The following is a 24,890-nucleotide window of genomic DNA, read 5'->3' on the forward strand; positions in this document are numbered from 1 at the left end:
CTGTGGTAGCTTCTACCGAGAAAAACTGGCAAGAAACTCAGTAGTTACTCTTCTTCACCATTTAAAAATACAGTCAGTAGTATTAGATTTCGTTTTAGCTGATTTGAAATTTTCCTTACAACGAAGTCTAACGAAATAAAACAATAAATATGTTTTTAGGTTTATCATTATATTCTTTGACATAATGCGACATTTCGGTGTGTTGTAAAAGTTCTAACGCTGGGAAAAATTGCTTGGCAAGAACATTGTTAGTCGACGAACGCAGACCCGCCCCATTAATAAGAAAGGTCTCGACATTCGACGTCTGCCAGGACTAAATTTTATGGACAGAAAACCATGACCGAACGTTAGAATAAATTTACAGAGCACTCTAACGATTGATATAATTATAAAGAATGGTATCGAATAGTCAAAGTTTTCCCTTTATTTGTTTGGACGAAGATCGACCTATTTTTTTTGGCAAATACGCACAAAACCTTTGCCCTCTTTTATAACAAATACTAAAATGAATTGTGGTTTCTTTTATAATAATACAGCACTAGTTCTCCGATAGCGCCCTGAATGACACAATCACATAACGCGGAGTTGAATATCGCGCTCTACATACACGCGTACGAATAAGACTTGTTTATTCTCGAAACATCTCGTTATGTCTTCTTATGAATAGTCGGAGTCAGTTCGTTTTGAGTCACAATGGTCGCGAGGCTGCCGTGCCGACTGCGAACTCGTTAGCGAACGCTTCCACCCCGATGCTCTCGCGGCTCGTGTTTGCCCAACAGGAGCTTTTGTATAGCAATTCCTATGCTAACGCGCTGTTTGCACGCATAGTTTTGAACAGCCGTCTTCGAGATCTTGTCGACGAGAATTCTCACGTTGATGACGTAATACATCCAGTTCAAAACTTTGTTCTATTTACTTGATAGTTTCTATTTGTTATCCTTTTGGATTAATTGCGTATTGACTGCAATTAAGCTTGTAATGTTCAAATTAATTTAACCTTATCTATGACAAGCCATTTGCACGGTGACGCTCAATTAATAAAATCAAAGCGTTTTGATTTGGTCGCATTTCGAATATTTATAGAATCGTTAAATGCATTTTTTTTGCAAACTGCAAAGACAAAAATTTTTATTGCCAACTGGATGTCAAAATTTAAATTATATAAAACAAAATAAACAACGTCTAAAACATAACAAGTCTAAGATTTAAGATTTTAAATTAACATGGTTATTTTTATTACTAAAGCTATTAATTTCGGGATATTTACAGTATTTTTTATTTTTATTCGGTGGAGCTCGATATTTCGACATTATCTACGAATGTCTTGTTCACGAGACTGAAGATTGCAGGTAGATGTTGATAATGTTAGAAGTGTCCATATCGAACTACCTCCTTTCTCGTACGTTTACGTAACAAATGTTCGAGAAAGGAGGTAGACGAAATATCGAGCTCCGCCGAATAAAAATAAAAAACATGGTAAATATCCCGAAATTAATAACTTTTGTAATAGGTAATTTAAACTGTCGATACTTAAAATAAAAACATTATAGTCTTGAGTATTTTATGGATTCGAAGCATAACTTATATAGTCATGACATCATTCTGACATTGTAAATATGATGCAAAAAAATTGTTGTTGATAATACAAGTTAAGCGCATTCAAAGTCGATGGATAAAAAGGAAATTGACTTGTTCGCGTCTTGTCATTCCCGTTAAGCAAACTTATACCTTAAGTTCTTTTCTTACGATACAAAATTGCACGTTCGAAAGTAATGCTGCATTTTTAATGCTTTATAAGAAATTATTGTAGTAGTACGTGAATACTCTATTCGAAGTATTAAACAAAGGAAATTCACGCCCGTTACGGCTCAATGTTAATGAATGAAAAAAGCTTAAGAATAGTTAATTATGTTAATTAATAATTAAAACGTATATATTTATTATTTATTTGAAGCACTGAACTACATGATGTAATTAATTATTTAGTATTGTTGGAAGCCTAAGTCCACAATCGAGAATCAAATTGTAACTTACAAATTCAAGTCGTTATTTACAAGTTGTGTCTCGATATGATTGTTATTATGTTTCGTTACATGGTTTCAGAATAGTAATTCATATTTATAATGAAATAAATCTCTATATATTTAATATATGCATATGGGGATCTGTTAGAGACCATATACTTTCATATTATATTCTCTTACGGAACCCCAAACGTTTATAGCAGGAGTCTGTATTGACACATCCCAGCGTTTGAAACTTTTATTTTAAGACGTTCCATATTCAATCACTGCCCTCAAATTCGTTCTGAAGTGTACCCAAAGAAGTTTATCTGAACGACGTATAAATTCCGTTATACAAATAGATACACATTTAATTAATAATTTTCTGTATTTACTTTATTTATTAATGTATAATAAATTACTTAGTTTATGTAAATAAAAACAAATGTGAATAGGAAAATTACTGACCATTTCGCATAAAAAAGAGAGAGTGTTATTGTTTATATATAAATATACATACTTACCAATAATTATAATACATAACAATATTCATATTGTAATAATTAAAATATTAAATATACATATTTACAAAATGCTATAAATATTTTTTGACCATTTGTTTGAATACAAAAATATATAGCTAGATTTTGATTGTTGGAGTTGAGAAAATACCATACTTTAATCACATTGAACTACTGTTCAAAGGATTTATTTTATTTTGTGTAGACTTATAACATAAGTTTTAAGATTTTCTCATAATCTGCGTAATCCCTAAAACTCAGGAATTATTTTACTTTAAGTATGATAACGTTTTTAAAACATCATCAACATCACACAAAATAAAACAGCTATTATCTTTAGCCAGCGTTAATAATGTTTCAGCTTAAATCATTTTTAATATTTTATTTTATAAATGAAATAAGTTAATATGTATTTTTCGTTCGTTTCAGGTAATCACTGCGGTCAATCAGCAAGCGCTCTCCATAGAGCGGGCATTGAAAAATTGCGTACATTATTACAACGAAGTTGGAAGCTCGTGCATTTAGCGAGGCTTTAAATACAACTGTTTATGTATTCGTTAGTTCACTCGGGGGACCGTAGCTCGTGAATTATGTACGCTATAGCAAACATAGGGAACAATATGAGAACTATATACCGGGCTATGATTATATTGCTGCATATTAATTTTCTGTATAAACAGTAGATTGCTTTAGTTTGAGACGTTAATTAAAGATGTTTATGAGGATCGGAGTACGAAACGCTGTGAAAATATTTATAGTTAAAACGTTTTACAATATTTGCATATATTTTATATTACATATTGTATTTATGAACCAAAAGTATAATATTTGTAAATATTATCCGTGTGGGTTATCCGAAAATTGTGTTGATAATTTTTTCACATTAAGTAGCAGGAGGTTTCATCCTGGCCGTTTCTTGATATTGTGTCCTTTGCACGAAAATTTAAAAAATCTATTTCCTTATTATTACTTTGTTATTTCCACCCAGAATATAAAGTAACTATGAGACAATAAATTCAAAAATAGAATAACATCAATAAAAAAGGAAATTTTCTCGTTTTAAAAATGGAACGTACATTTTCATGACATTTCGCACAAACATTAGCGAAATAAGATATCAATATGGCTTACCACAATTTTATTAGTTGTTTTGAGTAGTAAGTACACGTTCGCATGAGAGTTGAAATAAGCGTTGTGTAAAAAGCGCTAGGAGTTTTTTTTATCGCTTCGCTCCCACGCTGTTCACCCCAGCGCTTAAACAATCGCTACGTATCATTATATTACGCGATAGAGACTTGCCGTATATTTAGCTGAAATTGTAGTAAGCGACATTTTCATCAAAACTATAAATAGGAAAAAAAATTTCTAACCAGCCAGTTCATTATGATTTTTTTTTAAATTATTTGTCGTCACTAAATATTTAATCCTCTATGACAAATGAGGATTAATCCTGTAAATTACTTATCTAATTAAGGATGACAACGCGAAAAAGAAAAGAAATATTACAGGCCATTGTTTGCCATAAAATGTTATTACAAGATATGGTGCGGAACCTCTCGGTCTTTATTCACGGATTAAGTGCTTTCAAAAGTGCTCGTTTGAACGTCTATACTTTGCGTTTCGATATTAAAACACAGCGTGGACCGATAGAAACACCTATATATATAAATTTTTCTATTGTATGAAAACGTTAATAATTATAAAATAAGTAAAAAAAATCCCGTTGAGTTTCTTTCCGCGGTTCTCAAGTCCGGGTTATTTATTTTCGAACCGGAGATTTTGATTATCAATAAATAAATCTGACGCTTCTACATTGAATAACGATTTTTTACTTCGACTATGGCCTAGAAATTGCCCACTTGCGAACACACAGGAAAAGTCCTCAAATCGTTAAAAATAAGGCACGTTAAAAAAGGTAAAAAGCGCTTGCCCGAACGCTCCGTAATTGCCCAAAAGAATTGACGAACGTTGGCAAATCAGGGTTTTTTTATTTCAACTATAATGATAATATCATGATAAGATTTATTTTTATTTCATTCGACGCAAATTCTACCTTTTACGTACATATTTCATTTCAAGATATTATTCCTTATTGATCTATTATAAAATAGGTAACAAAGGGTGAAAAAAATGATTCTTCAAAAATATTTATATAGATTTAGTTATAAAGTCAACCTACCTATTTAATTGCTAATAAGCTTGAGATAATTATCATGATATTCTGATATGGTTTAAAAGACTTTTTTTCACTTCAACCTGTTTGCAATATAATTAAAAACCTTAAGAACTGTAGTTTTAGCGAACAAATCGATTGCGTGCGCATAATAATATAATTCGTCTAGTTTAAGGAGATATGGTCATAGATGTGTTGCGTCACGTAAGCGATGAGAGAGTTCTAACAATTACTAAACTTTCTTGATCTCAGATAATGTTGGACATGATTAGGTGGTTGCATTGCTCTATTGTTTTGTCGAGACGAGACTTAAATTGACGTAATACTCGGACCAACGAAAACAAATAGGAAATCGTTCCAATGCGAGCAACAAAACTCAAAAGCAACGTGTGGCTTTGGTTCGTTGAGGTTCTTGTATTTATATATCTGTTGTTCGTCTTTGATTAAAAATTAATACACATTTAAGATTTCGTATAGATATAATCGATTTTAATTCCATCGAAAATCGATTTAATTGAGTTCAGAATCGTTAGCACATGTTAAGATAGAAAACAATCAACTATATGTAATCATTTAACTTACTCGTACATTCAATCTGCATGGAATGCGTTAGATGATGAAGTATATTGATTGTTCAAACGCTACAACGTGTGATTCATATGTAGATCAGTCGATCATAAACACATTATAAAAATTCAAATTTGATTGCTTTCACTCACTGCGGTTGTCACCATTCATAGTTGGGTAGAAAACGAAATGTATTTTGCGTATATTCTTTGTTATTATTCCTCTGACTTTCTCTCTTCATGGTACAGTGGAGGCAAGCTGTTCACGATTCAATAGGTTTTGTTTGTTTGTGATTGTCAATAAACTGGTATCTGTTGTAATATGTGACAGATTGCAAAAGATACATGATAACGTGGCAGAACAACACTTGAAGAACATTTTAACGTTGCAGCGTTATATGTGTCGAAAATTCTGTTTCTAAGTCTCATTATTATTTCAATACATTAAATAACACCACATTTTTTTATTAAATTAATACGGATACGTCTTAAAATAGGTACCTCATACAAATATCGAAATTATTGTCGAAGGATCAGTTTATCGTACTGTTACTAAATCTCGGAAGCTTAAATAAATATTCGCCAATTAAATCTGCTTTCAAATTATACTTGTTAAATATTGGTATACTCTATGCAGATAATAATCCTTCTGATGATCCAATCGGATACATTTCCTCATTAAAACGGCTCGTCCCAAGAGAATGAGAGCGAATTACACAATTTTATGTATCAGTGTTACTTGAGCTTATAACCCATTACACGATTTTAACTATTCACCGTGGATGACCTATTTCCGAGAGTACCAAGGTCAGTTGTTAAATTTTGAGTTGGAAGCTTTAGGGTTAAATTGTGTCTAATTTGACCTCGGTGACGACCCTCTGAGAAAATTTTATTTCGGGTTCACCGAATATTCGTGAGGCATCATCAGGGTTGTGGATAAGTCGACCGTGATTGATGGATTCATGAAAAAAACCTTGCATGACCCACCTAAGAGACTTTACTAAAATTATACTTTCAAATCGATTCCTTTACTTTAATCGTTATGTTTAGGTAAGACCAAATACATGCGCACCCACGTATATGATGACATTACTTTAACTTTTTAGGCACGTTCATATAATTACTTAATGCTCATATTAATATTTTAGATTTAAAGAGTTTTGATTGACATATGTACAGCGGTTACTATATTTCATACTATGCGTGTTTTCGTCGATAGTATATTTTGCTTTATCCGTTGCTGTGTTAAATTTTATCAAAAGATTTTATTAGATTTCCGACACTCTTATGACACGACTGAGGTCCGACACGATGTTTTTATAACAGGGAATATTTGATAGCCCTGTCACAAAAGTTCTTGAATATTAAAGGAGCGCGGGGCACTTCACACGTCCTGGTAGCACTAAAACCGCTCCATGTCACCTCGGGAGAGTTTTATTGCACAGCCGTTTTAGGGGTTCAAGTTGGTTCGACCGACTTAAAGTAGAATGTGTCTACATTCGTTAAGGCTACATCGAAGCTGGGTGCTAACAAGTTGGTATCATCACAAATTATAAAACAAAGTCGCTTATCGCTGTCTGCCCCTATGCTTAGATCTTTAAAATTACACATCATATTTTGATGCGGTTAATTTGAAAGATTGATTCAAGAGGAAGGATTATATGTGTAATAAATGCACAATATAGTAGAGAAACAATGAAAATTTTAGTTTTTAAAGTGATATTGTAGAACATAGCGGTTTCTATTGTCTAATGATAGAAAAACTGAACGTTGTAAAACATTCTGTAGTACATTTAGTATCAGCATTGCGTGCGAAGCCGGTACGGATCGCTAGTAAAGTAAACAGCAAGGAGATAATTTAAAGTTTTTTAATGCTTATCGTAACGGGGGCTGAAAACATTCGAACAAATATATTTAAAACTTGATTCATTTCAACTCGACAAATTTTAAGTGTATTATGAAAAGACAAAATTATATCCCCTGGGTTGCGAAGAACATTCATCTGAATATTTTTATTTTCCCATTATCTGTTTATTGTCAGTCGGAGCTCGAAATAAACCGACTCGAGTCCTGAGTTCATGATTGTTTTTTTTTTGTGATGGCACATGGTAATGAGCTTCGCTGTAACCAAATTTTATTTCACTTTTTTCCGACTTCGTTTAAGACCACCCATATAGGTTTGCGAAAGCTGACGACGCTATAGATTTACTCATGGATTTCGTCTCTCTTTATTGCTCTTATATAGATTTGTTTACTGAGCAGTTTTAGGTATCTTATTAAGCCCATGCAGTGAAGTTTTATTCCTTAACAGTTATACCTGCGCAAGCACTTTTAATTCATTAAAGACTGGTTATGTATCAGGTCATGAGTCAAAATCGAAATATACTTTATTTATATAGGTTTTTACACGCACTTTTGAATCGTCATTTAACAACTGTATTAGAGAAGGTATCAGCGGTTCGGAAAGTAGATTCTACCGAGAAGAACCGGTAAGAAACTCATGAGTATGTATAATTTTTTTTTAAATGTTATTTTTATGAATATATAATAAAAAAGTTATGTGAAATCTCGACGAGCGATCATAATAACGAACAATATCATTGGATTGGAAAAATAAATAATTAATATTGAACGTCATTCCATAATGACGGACGAAAAATGTATAATTATTTTCTTATCTTTGTGATGAAAATAAAAATATGTATTGCATTAGTTGCTTGACGAGATTTCTTGAAACATTTTTGTCAGATATTAATTTACTTTCATTCGGAAAGGAAGTGTTTGAAATATCCAATAAATAAAGAATTTTCAGCATAGCTTACCGTAGCGAAATTATAATTCCCTCGAGGAGGTATAAAATTTTTATTACTCCGCTTAAATTCCAGTGAAGTTGAAAGTAAACGAAAACGAAAAGGAACGCTCGAGATAGGCTAGTGTTATGGAGATTTTATACAGCGTTTAAGATGCGAATTCTGTCGTAGCACTGCGGGATTTTTCTTGAACTCACAATTAATTTAAAAAAACGGATATCAACATTTATTCAATTTTTCCCTCTCTAAATAATTCTATTTTATAATCCCGATATATTGTTCGTATATACCATAAATAGTGCCTTGGTGGGTATTGTGCCACAGTAATTGTATTGTAGTTATTCCATATTCTGTGTAGTTCTTAGTCGGATCGATTGTCTGAGTCGGAGTGCAAAGTCAAAGATTAATATATTTTAAAATAAGTCCTTTGGTTCTAATGCTGGACAAAAGTTTTCTCTTAATGTGAACTTTTGAGACTTGTTTCACCAAGCTCTGTCATATTGCTCTTGGTTTATTTCACATGTGGCAGAAACCCTCAGTCTCATCCAATTTTCCTATCAACGTTTTTCCTCTATTCAACAGTATTCGCCTAGATTTAAACCCACGATCTTGATTTTAAGATTTACGAGTAAAATCTGTTCGATCATCCGTATAACTTGTTTTTATTCTTTATGTTTTAACAAACCAAACGACACTATAATCGTTTAGGTATCGTATATTTCTGATCGTGTTACGTACAAATAGGATAATCGTATTCATCGTTATCGAAGTCGTGTAACAATATAAGTTCAAAAAAGGCACATTGATTTATGTTCGCGACGTGTACTGTGTGTGTTTTAATACGATTTCTGGTTTAATCGAAAAAGCCCAGCATAACATCTATAAACGTCAGAGCTGTAATTGGTTCTAGCGTTCCCAATTTCATCCCATAATCCCGTTGTTTATAGTTTATACCAATCTCTCCGCGACTTTGCGTAGACTTTCAAATTGATTTGTCATTGAGTTTTCAGCTATGAGCTTAAGCACTACTTACAATTGATAAGAAGGCTTTGTCCGGATAAAGAAAATAGAGTAATTTTCTTGCCGAGGGCACTTTAGACGTTTTTATTGTCTCTTAGAATCTTTTACTCGCTTTTCTTGTTTCGTTCAAAGATCTCCAATGGACAAGGGTCAGGCTATAATAAGGGTCTTGCTTGATTGGTTATATTGTATTTTTGCAGACAGACGGAGGGATAGCAGTTTTATTAGTTCGGTGATCTGGTTTTATGAGACGTGTTGACTGTAATAAACCTTCTATGCGGAATATACGAGCCCACATATTGATAAATAGGCTATACGGCACAGTAACAGCAACATAACGTCAAACGATCTCAATATTACCGTAAGAAAAGTATATTACAGAATTATTGAAAAATATATTGAAATAGTTTATCGGCATGGCAATAAAACGAAATTAATTTTGTTTTATTGCTATTCGAGGCAATTTTGACTTGAGAGAATATTTAGCTCACCTTTTTACATGAACAGATCGTCTCGCTAGCCAATATAACAAATATTATCTAGCTTATAAGACCCCAGATCCGTAGATCGTCGGTTCAAAACCTTCGTTTGACTGATAAAGATTCTGGAAGTAGGATGATGTTGGACCTGCACCTGAACTAAATGCGATCATGTCAAATTTTCTGGATCTTCGGCTTATATATTATAGATATAGTAAGGGAGATTGGAAGCTTGTCTTGTGTATGCTTGCATATTTGTGTATTACAATACCCTACGAAATTGACTGATCTCTCTTGAAAACAGTCACCGTGTGTATTTGGTGAAGCTGACACACCAGAGTGTGTATGTCACTGACTGTTTTTTTTATGACATAGTTTGGCGGACGAGCATATGGGCCACCTGATGGTAAGTGGCCACCATCATCCATAGACAATGACGCTGTAAGAAATATTACAATTCCTTAAATCGTCAATGTGCCACCAACCTTGGGAACTAAGATGTTTTGTCCCTTGTGCCTGTAGTTACACTGGCTCACTCACCCTTCAAACCGAAACACAACAATACTGAGTACTGTTGTTTGGCGATAGAATACTAGACAGAATAGAATAATAGACAGGCTTGCACGAAGCCCTACCACCAAATATAATATCCAACATCATTGAAACTTAATTAATGGTACATCTTAAAGTAGTTGTTTTCACGTGGAACACGGTTATATAAAATGCAATAAAACAAAAGTTTACACAGTGTTCAAAGGTCTTACCAAAACTCCACGGGTTAGTACCTCAATCTTCCGTTCATTAGTAACTCTCAAACTCGAACGCGTTCCTGTAGCTGTAATCTCATGTCCTACACAACGTCTTATTCCATATATAGTTTACAATTGTTAGCAACTTGTTACTGAACTGGAACATCTATCTTCAATCGAGATGTATTTCTAATTGAGGATTGAACATTTTTAATCCTAAATAGTATTTTTATCTTATTATCTCAGAAAAGAAAGTCCGTGTTCCAAACCCGAGTAGAACCAATTAAATAAATATAATAAATTAATAAATATATATGAGACAACATCACATACATTACTCTGATCCCAATGTAAGTAGCTAAAGCACTTGTGTTATGGAAAATCAGAAGTAACGACGGCACCACAAACACCCAGACGAAAGACAACATAAAAAACTAATGATAATCTACATCGACTCGGCCGGGAATCGAACCCGGGACCTCGGAGTGGCGTACCCATGAAAACCGGTGTACACACCACTCGACCACGGAGGTCGTCAAATGCTATCGAACTTTTCTAAAATTGGAATTTGAGAAATAAGCGGAGTTTCAGAATTGGTGGAATATTTATTCCAAAGAACAAAAACCCATGATTCTGCATCTGAACTGCTTTCGGCTGTGCCGTATTTGCTGTAACGAGCCCTTTGGGAATGGAGCGTACATTTACAAACTTTAATGAGTCCCGCGCAGCTAGCAAGCACACCACCATATTAGACGAGTACGACATCACCAAAATCAGTATTATTTATTAAAACACACACACACACATACACATACACATACATACACACACACACACACACACACACACACACACACACACACAAGCACACACACAAATGCAAATGCACATACAAAATGTATGTGCATTTGTTCAATATATCACAATTGCTTTATAAACACTAAATTATTGATTTGTGCGTTTTATATAAATACACAAAATTTGGTACAGGTTAAAAATGATGTCTGTTTTCAAAGTTTATTTATTAAAAAAAAACTATTATTAATTAAAAAAAAGTTATAAATCAACTATGTTTTCCTTCAATTCCTTAAGTTCTTTCGCGTGTATCCATTTGATGCCCGTCGCGGAAGCTGCGCTCGGTGGTCTCGATATACACCTATAGAACGAAAAAAAGAATAATATTTAATCCATACTAATAATATAGATGCGAGAGTAACTTTGTCTATCTGTCTGTCTCGCTTTTACTCAAAACTACTGGACCGATTTATATGAAATTTGATATACAAATAGTCTAGAGCCTGAGAAAGGACATAGGCTATTCGGAAACAGAAGTAAGACCTCTTTGATGATTGGTAAATTATCAACGTAATATTTTAAGATTTAAGAGCAAAGTCGCGGGTAAGTTCGTATTATATAAACAAAACCTACAACTTATAAAATAAAGTGATTTTTTATAGTATCGCAGGTCATTGAACTTTGCAATAGATATATTCTTACTCGATTTTCTTTCCAAAGAGATTTTCAAGCCTAGGTCGGACGAAGCACCAAGGTCCCTGATTCTTGTGTTCCTCTTGACAAAACACAGTTTTAGCTTTTTCATATTTACAAAATTCTTTGAGCACTAAGTCGTAGGGAAATGGATATATTTGTTCGATGCGACATAAAGCAATCTTTTCTTCTAGCTTCTTCTCTTTCCGCAGTTCGTCGATAATAATGGCTACTTTGCCAGAACAGAAAATTATTTTTTTTACTTCTTTTGGTTTCTGGCTTGCTGGCCCAGTTTCCGGTATCAATCTTTACACATACATCAAAATTAAATACAAAAAGTATTTATTATAAAGTCTATAATATAAAATTCATTAGGTTCTGGGTAAATTTTTATTTAACCGTTGTAATTGGAAAAATGTACCTATATTTTAAATAAATCTTGCACAACTGCAAACACACTTATATTATATTACACAATATAATTATACAGAAACATTGTTTTTATAATAATTTCAACAAATATATTACTATTTAAAGCTACCGAATACCTTTGAAAAGAAGTTCCAGGTAAAAAATCCTTGAAAGGTGATGTATAATATGGGTGCTTAAGGCCAACTTTTGGTGTCATCAGGATGAGCGGTTTGCGGAAAGGCAAAGCTATTTGTCGCCGTATCAAATGGAAATAGTTCGCTGGAGTCGTAACGTTACACACGATCCAGTTTGCAGCCCGTAATTGTTTCACTTGAACGAATTAGTAAAAGATAAATGTTACACATATAAAAATGTTGGGATGCTTATAATACCTTTGATTTTTTGAAAATAGAAAAGGGTATATTGCTTTTTTTTATTATCTTACATGGCATATACTTGTCATCAAGATCGGGAATATTATCCTCGTCATCATCAGCCTGCTGAAGGTAGCGCTCCACACGTGCTGATGAATGCTCTGGGCCCTATAAAGTAACAAATATTATTTCGTAATTTAGTGTCAAGATAATTTAAAAAAAATGCAAGATTAATACAAAAAGAATTTAAAAAAAATACTCGACTAGTGAATTTTACAAGCAAATCACATTGTTTTCAAGTTTCACAGGTTGAAGAGTTTTGGAATTGTTCTCTATTAAATTATCATAGCAACAGTGTGTGAAATATCGAAAATAATTTTTGTCGAAATGAGGCGAAAGGTTTTTTCGAATGTAATGTACTCTGACGTTTCGCATCATGAGTCGTGCGATGTAGTCATTAATTAATTTGTCACGCCAACTTACAGCTCCATCAATGCCATGTGGTAATTGAACCACGATGCCTGTCTGGCACACCCATTTACTCTCTCCATTGGCTATGAATGTGTCGAATACTGGCTGAGCTGTATCAGCAAAGTCGCCATACTGCGCCTCCCAGATTGTAAGGAGAAAGGGGCTCGAATAAGAATAGCCGACTTCGAAGCCCAAAATACCTAATAAGTAATTATTAAAGTTATGTCCAGAGATTTTTATATCTAAAATTTTTGTATGAAAAATTTTACGATAAAACTTCGATGTTTGGTTTTCAGAGATAAGTTGGCAAAGTTTTATCAGAACATATGTTGACGTTTGTAGTCTAGTATGTCTAGATGTATGTACAAAGTCTATGTAGTCTAGCTTGAGTTGTTTAGCGTAGCATGTTGTGCAAGAAGGGATGCAATCTCTAAGTGCTCGTAATTGACAGTCGTTCCCTCGATAATTACTTTGGTAACAGGCCCTAAATAACTTGGCAGCTTGTACATAGCGTCCGCCCAACACGAGTAGGAGGCGAACGCTTCTATCTTGATGAATTAACGGAGTTGACAAGCGTAACAAGCAATATAAGATGTTTTACGTATAGTTGAACACGATAGGATACACACTTGAAGGTTGTATTTGTATGGCAACTTGATATTTTATATTAAACAAAGATAAATATACCGAGTGACCCTTACTAATAATTCCCACAATATATATTTGCCTTAAGGCTTGAAACCACTCTTTTAATCATACTTATTGTTCTTTATAAAAATCGTTCAACTAACCGAATTCACTTAATGAGCTATTATGCAAACTATACAAAGATTGATCTGGATACAATGTATCTAGTACTCTGTAAGTGGCGCCGTCCACGCCTTGATGGTGGTATACGTGGTGCCTGCGTAAAATAATAAAATCAAAAACTACAAATTTAATTAAAATAATCAATGAAACAACTGTATAACGAATACTTGAAAATATTTTGTCCAAACAAACGTAGATTATGTTAGTACTTCACAATCATTAAGGAGATTGCTTTATTGTTACCGAACAGTCAATTAAAGTTTAAACGAATAGCGAAAAGAAAAACGGCCAGCTATTGTCCGGCACCGGAAATTGAAGCATTTTCGGTGAAATTTAGAACAGTTAGTCTATTGTGGCTTAAAATCATGAATCAGGGTTAGTTGTCCGATATACGGGATGTCGGTCCCCAGTCGATTAGTTCGAACAGCGGCGAAATGATAAATTTACCGAAAGAAAAAAGTACACCACTTTGTTGCAGACCTTTGGAAGTCCACAAAGAGATGAAATAATACGAAATCGTTTGTAATTTCGTATACGGTTGAGGGGAAACAATCTCTGGGAAAACCCAAATTATAAACCCTATATACATTACAATATATTCCAGAAAGATTGGTTTAATTGTATCTTGACTTTCCTCAAATTGGCTGCTATTAATTCCTTGAATTATAAGCGTTAATTGAGGAATTAATTATAAGTTGAACCAAAAACAAAACAAAAAGATTAAAACCAGTTTTTTTTAAATAAATTATAAAACCTAATACGACTAAGTATAATCGGTTTTGATCAACGCGGAGCTTTTGTTATATCACCTATGCGCCATAGTGCCTCTTTCAACATCTTCACCAGTGAGTCTAATGTGAATCTTATCCCGCAAAAGAGAGCCATATGCTAGCGCTTCTCCCATTGCCCAGTCCGCCATGCCAGACTTCACCTACAACAAGGAATAGAAACACAAAAGTATTAAGTAAAGCTGTCAACAAATAAAATTTTATAGTCGGCCGAAAAAATTAAATATATGAAGTAAGGAAGGAAAAGGAAGGAAGGCAAACGTGTCATTTGTACCATTACATTATGGTCCTTAGATAAAAACATAGCCGATATTGCCCGTAATGTGCCGCTAACCGTGAGGTCTAAAATTTTATGTCCCTTGTGCCCTTAATTACACACAAAGCGTATGCTTTGAGCCCAAACTTTAGTAATAAAGGTAAAAAGAAATCGATATGAATAAGAACTATATTATATGTAATTTTTAAAATAATGTCCATATAATTATATCTAAAATGATAACCATTTTTTCCCGTTTCTCTAGCATCCTGTGGATGCCTTTGTGTATTTCAAAAGCCCAGGGTTCGGGTGGTCTACAGAAGTGTTGAGCTATTGTTGTTATTGTCGTTTCAGAGATGCCAGTATCACGTATCTGAGAAAATAAATAAACTGTTATAAATATATATGTTTCGTAAAAAACTTTAAGTTTTAAATTGCTTGTAGAAAGTTGTAGAAAGTCGAGATGGCTGGCTGGACTAAGATGAAGAAACAGCGTCGAGATGGCCCAGTGGTTAGAACGCGTGCATCTGAATCGATGATTGCGGGTTCAAACCCAGGCAAGCACCGCTGATTCAAGTGCTTAATTTGTCTTTATAATTCATCTCGTACTCAGCGGTGAAGGAAAACATCGTGAGGAAACCTGCATGTGACAAATTTCATGGAAATTCTGCCACATGTGTATTCCACCAACCCGCATTGGAACAGTGTGGTGGAATATGTTCCAAACCTTCTTCTCAAAGGGAGAGGCGGCCTTTAGCCCAGCAGTGGGAATTTACAGGCTGCCGTTGTTGCTTTGTACCTTTTTAGGATCACTTGCTTCGAAGAAACCAGTCCAAGGTGTATCGACCCAATCCATGATACTCAATTTTGTGATCTTCTTGGCTAGTTCAAAGTGTTTGTTCAGAGTATCCATATACTCCTTTTCCCAACCTTTAATATCTGCGTCTGTTATTACGCCATCTGCTTTCAGCTTTTCACCGTAAATCCGATCCACTATTTTTTTTAAATAAAGTCTTAGTGAAATCATAAAAAAAGCTTTAACATATACATTATGTATTAAAACTATAATTTTTTTTATAAAAGAAAAGTTTAGACTTTGGCATTAAATTTTATACGTATATTCGATGTTAGTTTAACTTTCCCTCACTTAAAAAATAAAACTATCGTAATATATTGACATTATACTTGAATGCTGTTAATACTATTACATATTGAAGTATATGAATGTACGTATGATTAAATATATTTACATAACTGATTCTGTCAGTAAAAGTAAGAATAATAAGACTGTTTCTTTTTTCATATGACCTACTCACCGTCTGTCTGCTTACGAAATATTCGCCATCGTAACAAAATAGCTATAATAATTACCCGTTTGCATATTCTTTATCTTCTTGTACATAATCGGCTGAGTGAACATCGGTTCATCCTCTTCGCTGTGGCCAAATCGACGATAGCACACCAAATCAATAACGACGTCCTTCTTGAATTTGCAACGAAATTCAATCGCTACCCGCGCTACGTGTGCGACCGCTTCTGCATCGTCACTATTCACGTGCAAGACAGGTGCATCTACGCACTTAGCTACATCTAAACAAACATTACGTATTTTAGTAATTTGAGCACTCATATCCAAAAAATTATTTATAGCTAGTTATAGCCTGCGTCTTCGCTTACGTTTTAGGGATTTAGTTGTCATATGTGAGGCAGAACAGTATCCTTGGACTTCTAATTTGCGTCATACCAAATTTCATTATATTCGGTTCAACGAATTGGTCGTGAAAGAGCGAGAGACGGATAGACAGAGCTTCTTTCACATTTATAATGTTGTTACAGATTCAATTCAATTTTTAAACAATTAATTTGATTTTTAATGACAAAAAATGTACAATCATTTTATATCATCGTATGAAAAATGTTACTACATTAAACAAATCCACTGACCTGAACAGTAAGGGGAACTTCTAGCGAATCTGGGATCAGTGGTGTATCCGATCTGATTGTTGCACACGATGTGAATGGATCCGTGTGTAGTGAAGTTAGGCAAATTGCCTAAATGCATTGTCTCGTACACGACGCCCTGTCCTGAAAACGCTGCGTCGCCGTGCATAATAATCGCCATTACCTAGGAAAATATGGATATTTTATTTTTACTTTTTCAGTCACATATAACAATGACTGTCTGTCGCTCAATCACAACCAAACCGCTGAACTGAATTTGATGAAGTTTGCTATGAGGCTAACTTGAACTCCAAGAAAGAACATGACAACCAAGACCCTTAAACACGAGCGAAGCCCACGGGCGACTACTACCTTAAAATAATAGGGTATCGAATTTTATTAAGGCACGTGACTAAATATACTAGGTCAGTTACTGTCTTTCAATTCTGAAAGATTAGCTCAGAGAAGGAGACAAATGCATTATATTTTGTCTTCTCTTGGAACGTAAAGTACCTTATCTCCATTGTTATCTCCTTTCCAATGTTGTTCCGCGCGAGCCTTCCCAATAACAACAGGTGACACTACTTCCAAGTGCGAAGGGTTGCAGCTCATGGACACTTTAATGTACTTGTTAGTTTTTCGAATGAAACGATGGATAAATGTACCGAGATGGTACTTGATATCGCCTGATCCCTGTACAAAAGTTAATAAATAGACCTCTATAGGCTGTGGTTGAAATTCCTCAATTAAATCGATCGAAGTGAAACATTTTGACAAGAATATTAGTAATACCGGCTCCTTTGGCTCCATTGGTTTAAATTGAGCAAATATGTCAGTCAGTTGTTTACGGCATACGTTCACTAACATGTTTAGACGCCCTGAAATAAAGATATATTGCTATCGATATTGTTGCAAACTATTTCTTAATAAAATATCGTTTTTCCTCTTGTTTGAGATTGTTGATTTTACTAATCTTTTCAAATACTTTTCTTTTAGTGGTTTTTCACAACAGAATTAACATGATTTATATTTATTTTTTGTTCTAATGAAATTTTTTTGGTGAGTATTATGGTTTCAAAATCTAGACTAAAACTACAAACGTATTTCTTATTTATATATATCAAAAACGTATTGACTTGCTAAAAATATTCTTCTAAAGACGAATGGTGGAGTTGATCTACAGTTCTACTGGTTTGGCTAAAGAACAAAACTTTGAAAGAAACACAGTATATATATAAAGAAAAACTAGTCTAAAAAGAACTCTACCTCGATGTTGCATTGCCATCACAATGGACTCCACACCAAGTTTTGTGCTGCTATCGACAATCTCTTCCAGCATCGCTATCATGCTCTCGCCGCCTTCCAATCCAAAACGCTTCTCTGCCGGCCATTTCGTTGCGAAGTACTTTTCTAAACTGTTGGTTATTTAACTTTATCTATAGAATATAGTAACCACATACGTAATTTCACTACTTAGGTATAAATGCCACTACATACGTAAAAAATGTAATTTTGAAATGCTCTGCATTTGAATGCTTTCATACTCTAATAAATGGTTGTACTGAACATTGTGCTAAATAATTACTTTATTTTTTAAAGAAATATTAATTTTGATGTACGAAATCAAAGGTATCATGTAGGTATCATTAAATAGTTCCAATTATGAAACGTATATTTGTATGACTAACAAAACAGCTTTAGTAAGCCGTCGCATGATATCCCTCTTCTCCTCGGTCGTCTTATCGAAACTTCCAGGAGCTTCCATCCTCTCTCGTATAAACTGAATGCAGTCCAAGTCATACAAGTGCATATATTCAACTCCTATCGCACCACAATATACTCTTTCTAGGCGACTTATTATCTCCCTGTTATTAATATTACCAAAAGTCACATTATTCGACCAATAAAATTTATATTTTGTTTTCGGTTGTAAAATAATTACTATAAATTATTGTTTGATGTGTTTTCAAAATTAGTAAACATACCTTAGGGTGAGCGCTGTTTCCTTACCGCCTATGAAGGTTCTATCGGGTAACTCAAAGACTGTATCCATGTGTTCTTCGTCTACGAATTCAAAAATAGAAAACATTCTCAATTTAAATTAGATTAAATATAGAAAACAAACTTTTCTTGCATAGACAAATCGGTAACATTCATCTTAAATGATTGTCTGCAAACAGTCTGATAAAAAAATCAAAGACGATTTTCTTTTAAAAATACAATATTTGAAGTACATTTGTAGCATTTAAATTAAAACTTGATTACTCGCCCGCGGTATACGCCATTAAATAGGAAGCTATTAATTTTATTTGGTCCACAATTAAGAGAGCTACCAATTTAAAAAATAAATAAAACGGTTCGGTTCATGCTTTACTGTTATATACTATGTACAGTATACAGTTGTGACTGAGAACGTTCGTGTTAATAATTGTCTTATTATGTGACGGTAAAGGAAAGGTTTTCCCACGACATTTTGTGTCGGATGAAATTCTGCCACATTTTGAATTAGTTCCAAAACTTCTATAATAAAGAATAAACCCAGCAGCTTGATATTTACAGCCTGTACTATTCTTTTAATAGTGATTATCGAATTCAAAAACAGTCAATAAATCATTTATTTTTCTTGCATAATTCAATCTTAAGCAGCAAAATGTTATCACACCTTAAAGAAGCTTGAAACGAGTAATTTGTAATTGGTTAGGAAATAAAGAAGTGAGTAACGTATGTATCATACGCAATACAGAGCCGAGTTCTCTTGAAACCACGCGACATTCAACTCCTTTCATGTCTAGAGGAGCGTTTTGTGATTTAAGAATCCATCGAGCGCCAATCGTAAGATTTAGTGGATCCGTCTTGGCTAGGAGATGTCCTCGAGTCTATGCATTAAAAATATAATTATTTTATAGTATCTATCTGGTATCTAAGCTTTAAACTATTGATAGTGTGTTCAATACAATAAAATATTACTATAATTTTCGATTGCAATGCTTTGTTTATTAGGGTTTGAACAAATGCACGAACGGTCTGCACAAAGAAAGTAATAAAAAGGAAACTTTATAATTTAACTAATGATAGTGGAACTTAAACAAAAGTAGGCAAATATAACTTTTAGAAGTGACTTCAGAAGAAAGTCACGATCATGATTAAAATACATATATTAAAAGATAATATGACACGACGTAAATTATTATATATTATAGATTGTTTTTTATTTTTTATGGTGTAGGTTGGCGGACGAGCATATGTTAAGTGGTCACCATCACTTATAGACAATGACGCTGTAAGAAATATTAACTATTATTTACATTGTCAATATGCCACTAACCTTGGGAACTAAGATGTTATGTACCTTGTGCCTGTAGGTACACTGGCTCACTCACCCTTCAAACCGGAACACAACAATACTGATTACTGAGTACTGTTATTTGGCGGAAGAACAACTGATGAGTGGGTGGTACCTACCCAGACGGGCTAGCACAAAGCCCTACCACCAAGTTGGTGTAAAATAGCGAAAGGAAACCAAACTGATGTTGGAAATGTGGATTAAATTAATTCGTTTTGTTATACTGACTTAAATTAATATTTTCTCAGTGTGATACTTACCTGATAACTTCTGATCAGATTTTGAACAGCGAGATGTAATTTGATACGTCCTTTGGCTTCTTTATCATCCTTTTCTTTTGATTTGAGATCTAAAATTATTTCATAATATAACTAGCAATCCTCCCGGTTTCACACGAGTGCGATACTGATACTAAATATACTACAGAATTTGTTTATTTACATCACATTAGAAACATCTAAAATTATCAGTGTTTCTTTACTATATTGTCCATGTATTATATACAAAAACCTTCCTCTCGAATCACTCTATCTAATAAAAAACCGCATCAAAATCCGTTGCGTAATTTTAAAGATCTAAGCATACATAGCGACAGACAGCAGTAAGCGACTCTGTTTTATACTATGTAATGATGATTGTGTATTTATTTACACAACATATACATGAGGTATATTGTTATGTACTGTTACTTACTGCCTGTTTACTAATAATAAGAGTGTAGTTTGACACTTTAATTAAATGTTAAGAGAAGCGACAGAGGCGTTAGAACTAAACTTTCTTACGTACCAAAGTAATTATGTAAATTCGTTCACTAATGCATATTGTATATTCAAAAATGATTTTATAGTGAAACAAAAGCTTTTTAAAGCGTTTTATTTACAACTAGTTGTGGCCCGCAGTTTCGATCGCGTTTAAGGGGGTTGGTAATGAGTTATGTAAAAAAAGTACCCTTTGTCCTTCCTTGGAGGTTAAGCTAGATTCAAAAAATTTTCATTAATTTCCGCTCATTGGTTTGGTCGTGAAATAGCGACAGTAGAGAGTTACTTCCACATTTATAATATTAGTATAGATGTATATGTTTAAAAACTTACTGACTGTTTTAGGACTAAACTCATCTTCGAATTCTTCGATTTTCAATGTCGGCCCGCTCACGCTCTCATAGAAACCGTCCCATGTCTGTTAAACGGAATTTATTTTATTAAAAATACTTTATAAATACATTTTGGATCCTCTGCTTTCGTAATTTACAACAGCTTATTTCCGTTATGATAAACATTAAGATGTATTGTTTATTCTACGTTGAGTTAATTGAATAACTTCTATTTTAGGTTTATAAAAGGCCCTATGTCCTCCACATAGTAGAGTAGTAGTAGTAGAGTTTTGCGAAAAAAGGTTGGACTTTATTTTATCACACTGCTTCGGAGACAAATTTCCTTTCGGCACATAAAGGTTCCCTCGCAAACTTTCCCTTCTCCGCCAAATGTGAGGTGTATACACAAGTAAACCCGTGCTGTTGGCTCTAGTTGTACCCGCACTTTGCGGCTTTCATTCACGTGTTCCTACCACTATTTCATGTGTTCCAAACTCAAATCTTTGTTTTTATCTGTAAACTTAAATTAAAAACAAAAGTTTTGTTTATTTACGGAGTCTATGGATCCTCTCGATTTCGACCAATCCAAGTATTGAGCTTCTAAAAAGTTCGCATTAGTGCCGCTCAGAAAGGTTTCTGCTTTACATGATTTATATTTCCATAAAAAATGCGATAGAAACTGAAAAAAAGTACACCAACATCTAAATAAATGTAAATATGTAAATTTTGTGAATGTAATAATATGAGTTTTGAGTCAACGCAAATATTGAATAAGTTTCATTATTGAGCCTTTGACATAATATTTTATTTTATTCTAAATCTTTCTCCAAACGCCCCAATCTTCTGGTATAACTTCCATATTGGTTTAATACACTAAAATGAACTCATCCTTCTCCACTAATAAAGAAAATAACGTATAATACCAGCTTGACAAAGTTTAGCATATTGTTTATGCCATAGTTTTTAACAGACAAACAAACAGCTGATGGTATAAATATATTTTTAGCGACATCCGAATTCCTCTCCATACCTTAAGACGTCGATCCCGGCCATTGTCATTAACATTTGACACTAATCGTTAACCCTACGTGGAAAGATTAATCTAACCGAACTTATTACTTGTTCGCCTTAAAGGGTTCTTAAGGTCAGTCTTCCATAATCGCTCTGTGTAAGAGCATTAGTAGCTTGTCAAATCTGATTTTAGTAATAAGCTGACTGATAAATTACTAGTAAATTATAACCTAGGACGTATATTTATTGGCTAAGGACTTACTCCACGCTTGCTGACGTTCTCTGGTCTAAGTATTTGTAGGACACGAACTAAAGCCATTGCTTTTTAAGCTGATACTATAAATATCACATTTATTTAAATAAAATTAAGTTTGATTATCAAATTATAGTAAATATCAAAACAATAAAAATATACTTGAAAGAGTTCATTCAGTACGATCTTCATAAAGTCAATAAACTTGAAACTGACAGAATTAAATTTTTACATAAATACTTCATATTTATTTATTTTTAAAATATTAAGAACTTTTTTACATAAAAGGTATACGGTTATAATAAAAAAATAAAAGAAGAATCTGACTTTGTATTCTTCTGTAAAATTTACTTAGCGCGATCAAAAATATGTTTGTCTTTTCCACTGTGCATTTTTTTTGCAAATTATTCAGAAGAGAATGGAACTATTTAAATGACAGCCTTTTCCTACGATCATTAATATCTATCAATTAAAAATTTAACGATCTAGTCTGTGGTCATAAATATTAAATATTCTTCATGTAGGGGATAATCTGTGTCACTAATGATCCATATCTAAAAAAATATGGTAGGAAACTACAGTATTGGGTGCTAAAATATAAACGCCAAGACGCATACATACTTTTTAATTTGCTCTCGTAGCTTAAACAAAAATAATATAAATTATATTCCGAAGCAGTGAAAACAATCTATATTAATATTATAAATGTGGATGCAACTATATCTGTCTCCGCTAAACCGAATTTGATGAAAAATTTGGTATGAAGACTCACAAAATTGAACTGCGGGAAAGGACATAGGCTACTTATTTGTCCAGTACGTGACAACTAACTCCTTGATACGCGAGCGAATCCGTGGGCGACTACTAGTACAAAATAAACAGTAGTCACCAAAATAATGCAGGGAGGGTAGATTTGAGACGCCACCAGGGGAAGACGTGCGGCGCCACAGTGAAGGAAGTGTGACAAGTGTGACGTATGTGCCGCATTCACTTTAATTTACTTACGATGATAAGCTGGGGTTGCTCCCTTACTTGGAACTTTTTTATTTACTTAGCAAAGTTGCCAGAATAATAACGGCTTTGTTTGAGCGAAAACTGATAATGAAAGAATTGTTACAAATTAAACCATCACATTTGACAAACATATTTGTCTGGACATTAAAGTATTCTCAGAACACTTTATTAATGTACGAGCTTATCCATACTATTAATTTTAAAAACTATTACTTTTGTTAATTTTAATATATTATTAATGACTTATGGATACGCCTTCCACAAGTCATTGACAATAAAACAATGTTTGTTATTCGAAAGGAATCTTAACACTAGACATACACACTTACATTGGTAGTTACTCTGTCAAATAAATGGCATTATTAAATTTTGAAGATTGGTGTTGTTAGAAATATTAATAATTCCTTACTTCCTTAGTTATGTCTCTTGTCAACTGTAAACTGGCTCACTCGCATTTCAAGCCAGAACACAATATTACTAAGTATTGTTATTTGGCGGTATAATAAATAAATAATAAGTAAAACTAATGCCAAACCTTGACGTGAAAACATTTATGAAACAATGAATACTAATATTATAAATATGAAAGTCTATCTATCGCTCTTTCACTACCAAACCGCTGAACCGATTTTGATGAAATTTTGTATGAAGCATCTTTGAACTCCAAGGAAGGACGTTGGCTACTTTTTTGCCTAACACATGACAACCAACACCCTAACACGCGAGGAAATCCTCGGGCGACAACAAGTCGTATCATAAAGAAGACGTAATGAGCTTTGTTGTGAAATAGGAAACATACATTAAAAGGCATCGTTAAATTCCAGCCGCTCGTCAATAGTCTCCCTGTCAGGCACGAGTGGCGACCGCAACTGCGTGACGAAGCTTTCGCATCCATCCCGATCCGCTGCTAATATTACATTCGATTTACTACTAATTAATCTGCTAACACTGAACGTGCATTTAACTATTGACTGATAATCTTAGATTAATTTTGTTTTGTATAATGACATTATTTGATATTGGGAATTTTATGCCCTGCATTTTGGCTGAATTGGTGGGCTAAGGACTCCTCTCTCTGTGAGGAAAATATAGTGCTTATTCCACCACGTTCCACTGCAAGATTATGGATTCACATTTTTGGTTGGTGTTGCTGGTTTTCTCACAACAGTTCCTCATCATCTCCTCATTTCCTTTACCGCTGAGCAAGGGATGAATTATAAAGAAATTACTGTATAGTATCGATAGTTTGTAACGCGTTCCTTTGTATCGCTCCATATTGGTATAATTAATCTTACAACACATAAATTCGAGGTATCTGC

At 33.7% G+C, this 24,890-nt stretch overlaps 2 protein-coding genes across 3 annotated transcripts in view; one reads left to right on the forward strand and one right to left on the reverse strand.

Moving 5' to 3' along the window:
• Positions 1 to 24,890, forward strand: part of LOC124532620 — a 199,618-nt gene that overhangs the window by 38,735 nt on the left and 135,993 nt on the right. The window lies entirely within an intron of this gene.
• Positions 11,378 to 22,725, reverse strand: LOC124532621 (2-oxoglutarate dehydrogenase, mitochondrial-like). The gene is made up of 21 exons (XM_047107609.1): positions 22,567 to 22,725; positions 21,847 to 21,972; positions 21,295 to 21,379; positions 20,464 to 20,552; positions 19,595 to 19,736; positions 18,846 to 18,924; positions 18,549 to 18,725; positions 18,127 to 18,275; positions 17,653 to 17,738; positions 17,374 to 17,553; positions 16,864 to 17,044; positions 16,291 to 16,509; positions 15,719 to 15,912; positions 15,164 to 15,292; positions 14,685 to 14,806; positions 13,857 to 13,969; positions 13,078 to 13,265; positions 12,666 to 12,762; positions 12,358 to 12,550; positions 11,819 to 12,115; positions 11,378 to 11,477 (listed from the first exon to the last, which is right to left on the reverse strand). The coding sequence occupies exons 1-21, from the start codon at positions 22,621 to 22,623 to the stop codon at positions 11,378 to 11,380; spliced, it is 3,003 nt and encodes a 1,000-aa protein (XP_046963565.1). The 5' UTR covers positions 22,624 to 22,725.

Source organism: Vanessa cardui, chromosome 9 (genome assembly GCF_905220365.1).
Source record: "Vanessa cardui chromosome 9, ilVanCard2.1, whole genome shotgun sequence".
Classification (NCBI taxonomy): Eukaryota; Metazoa; Arthropoda; class Insecta; order Lepidoptera; family Nymphalidae; genus Vanessa; species Vanessa cardui.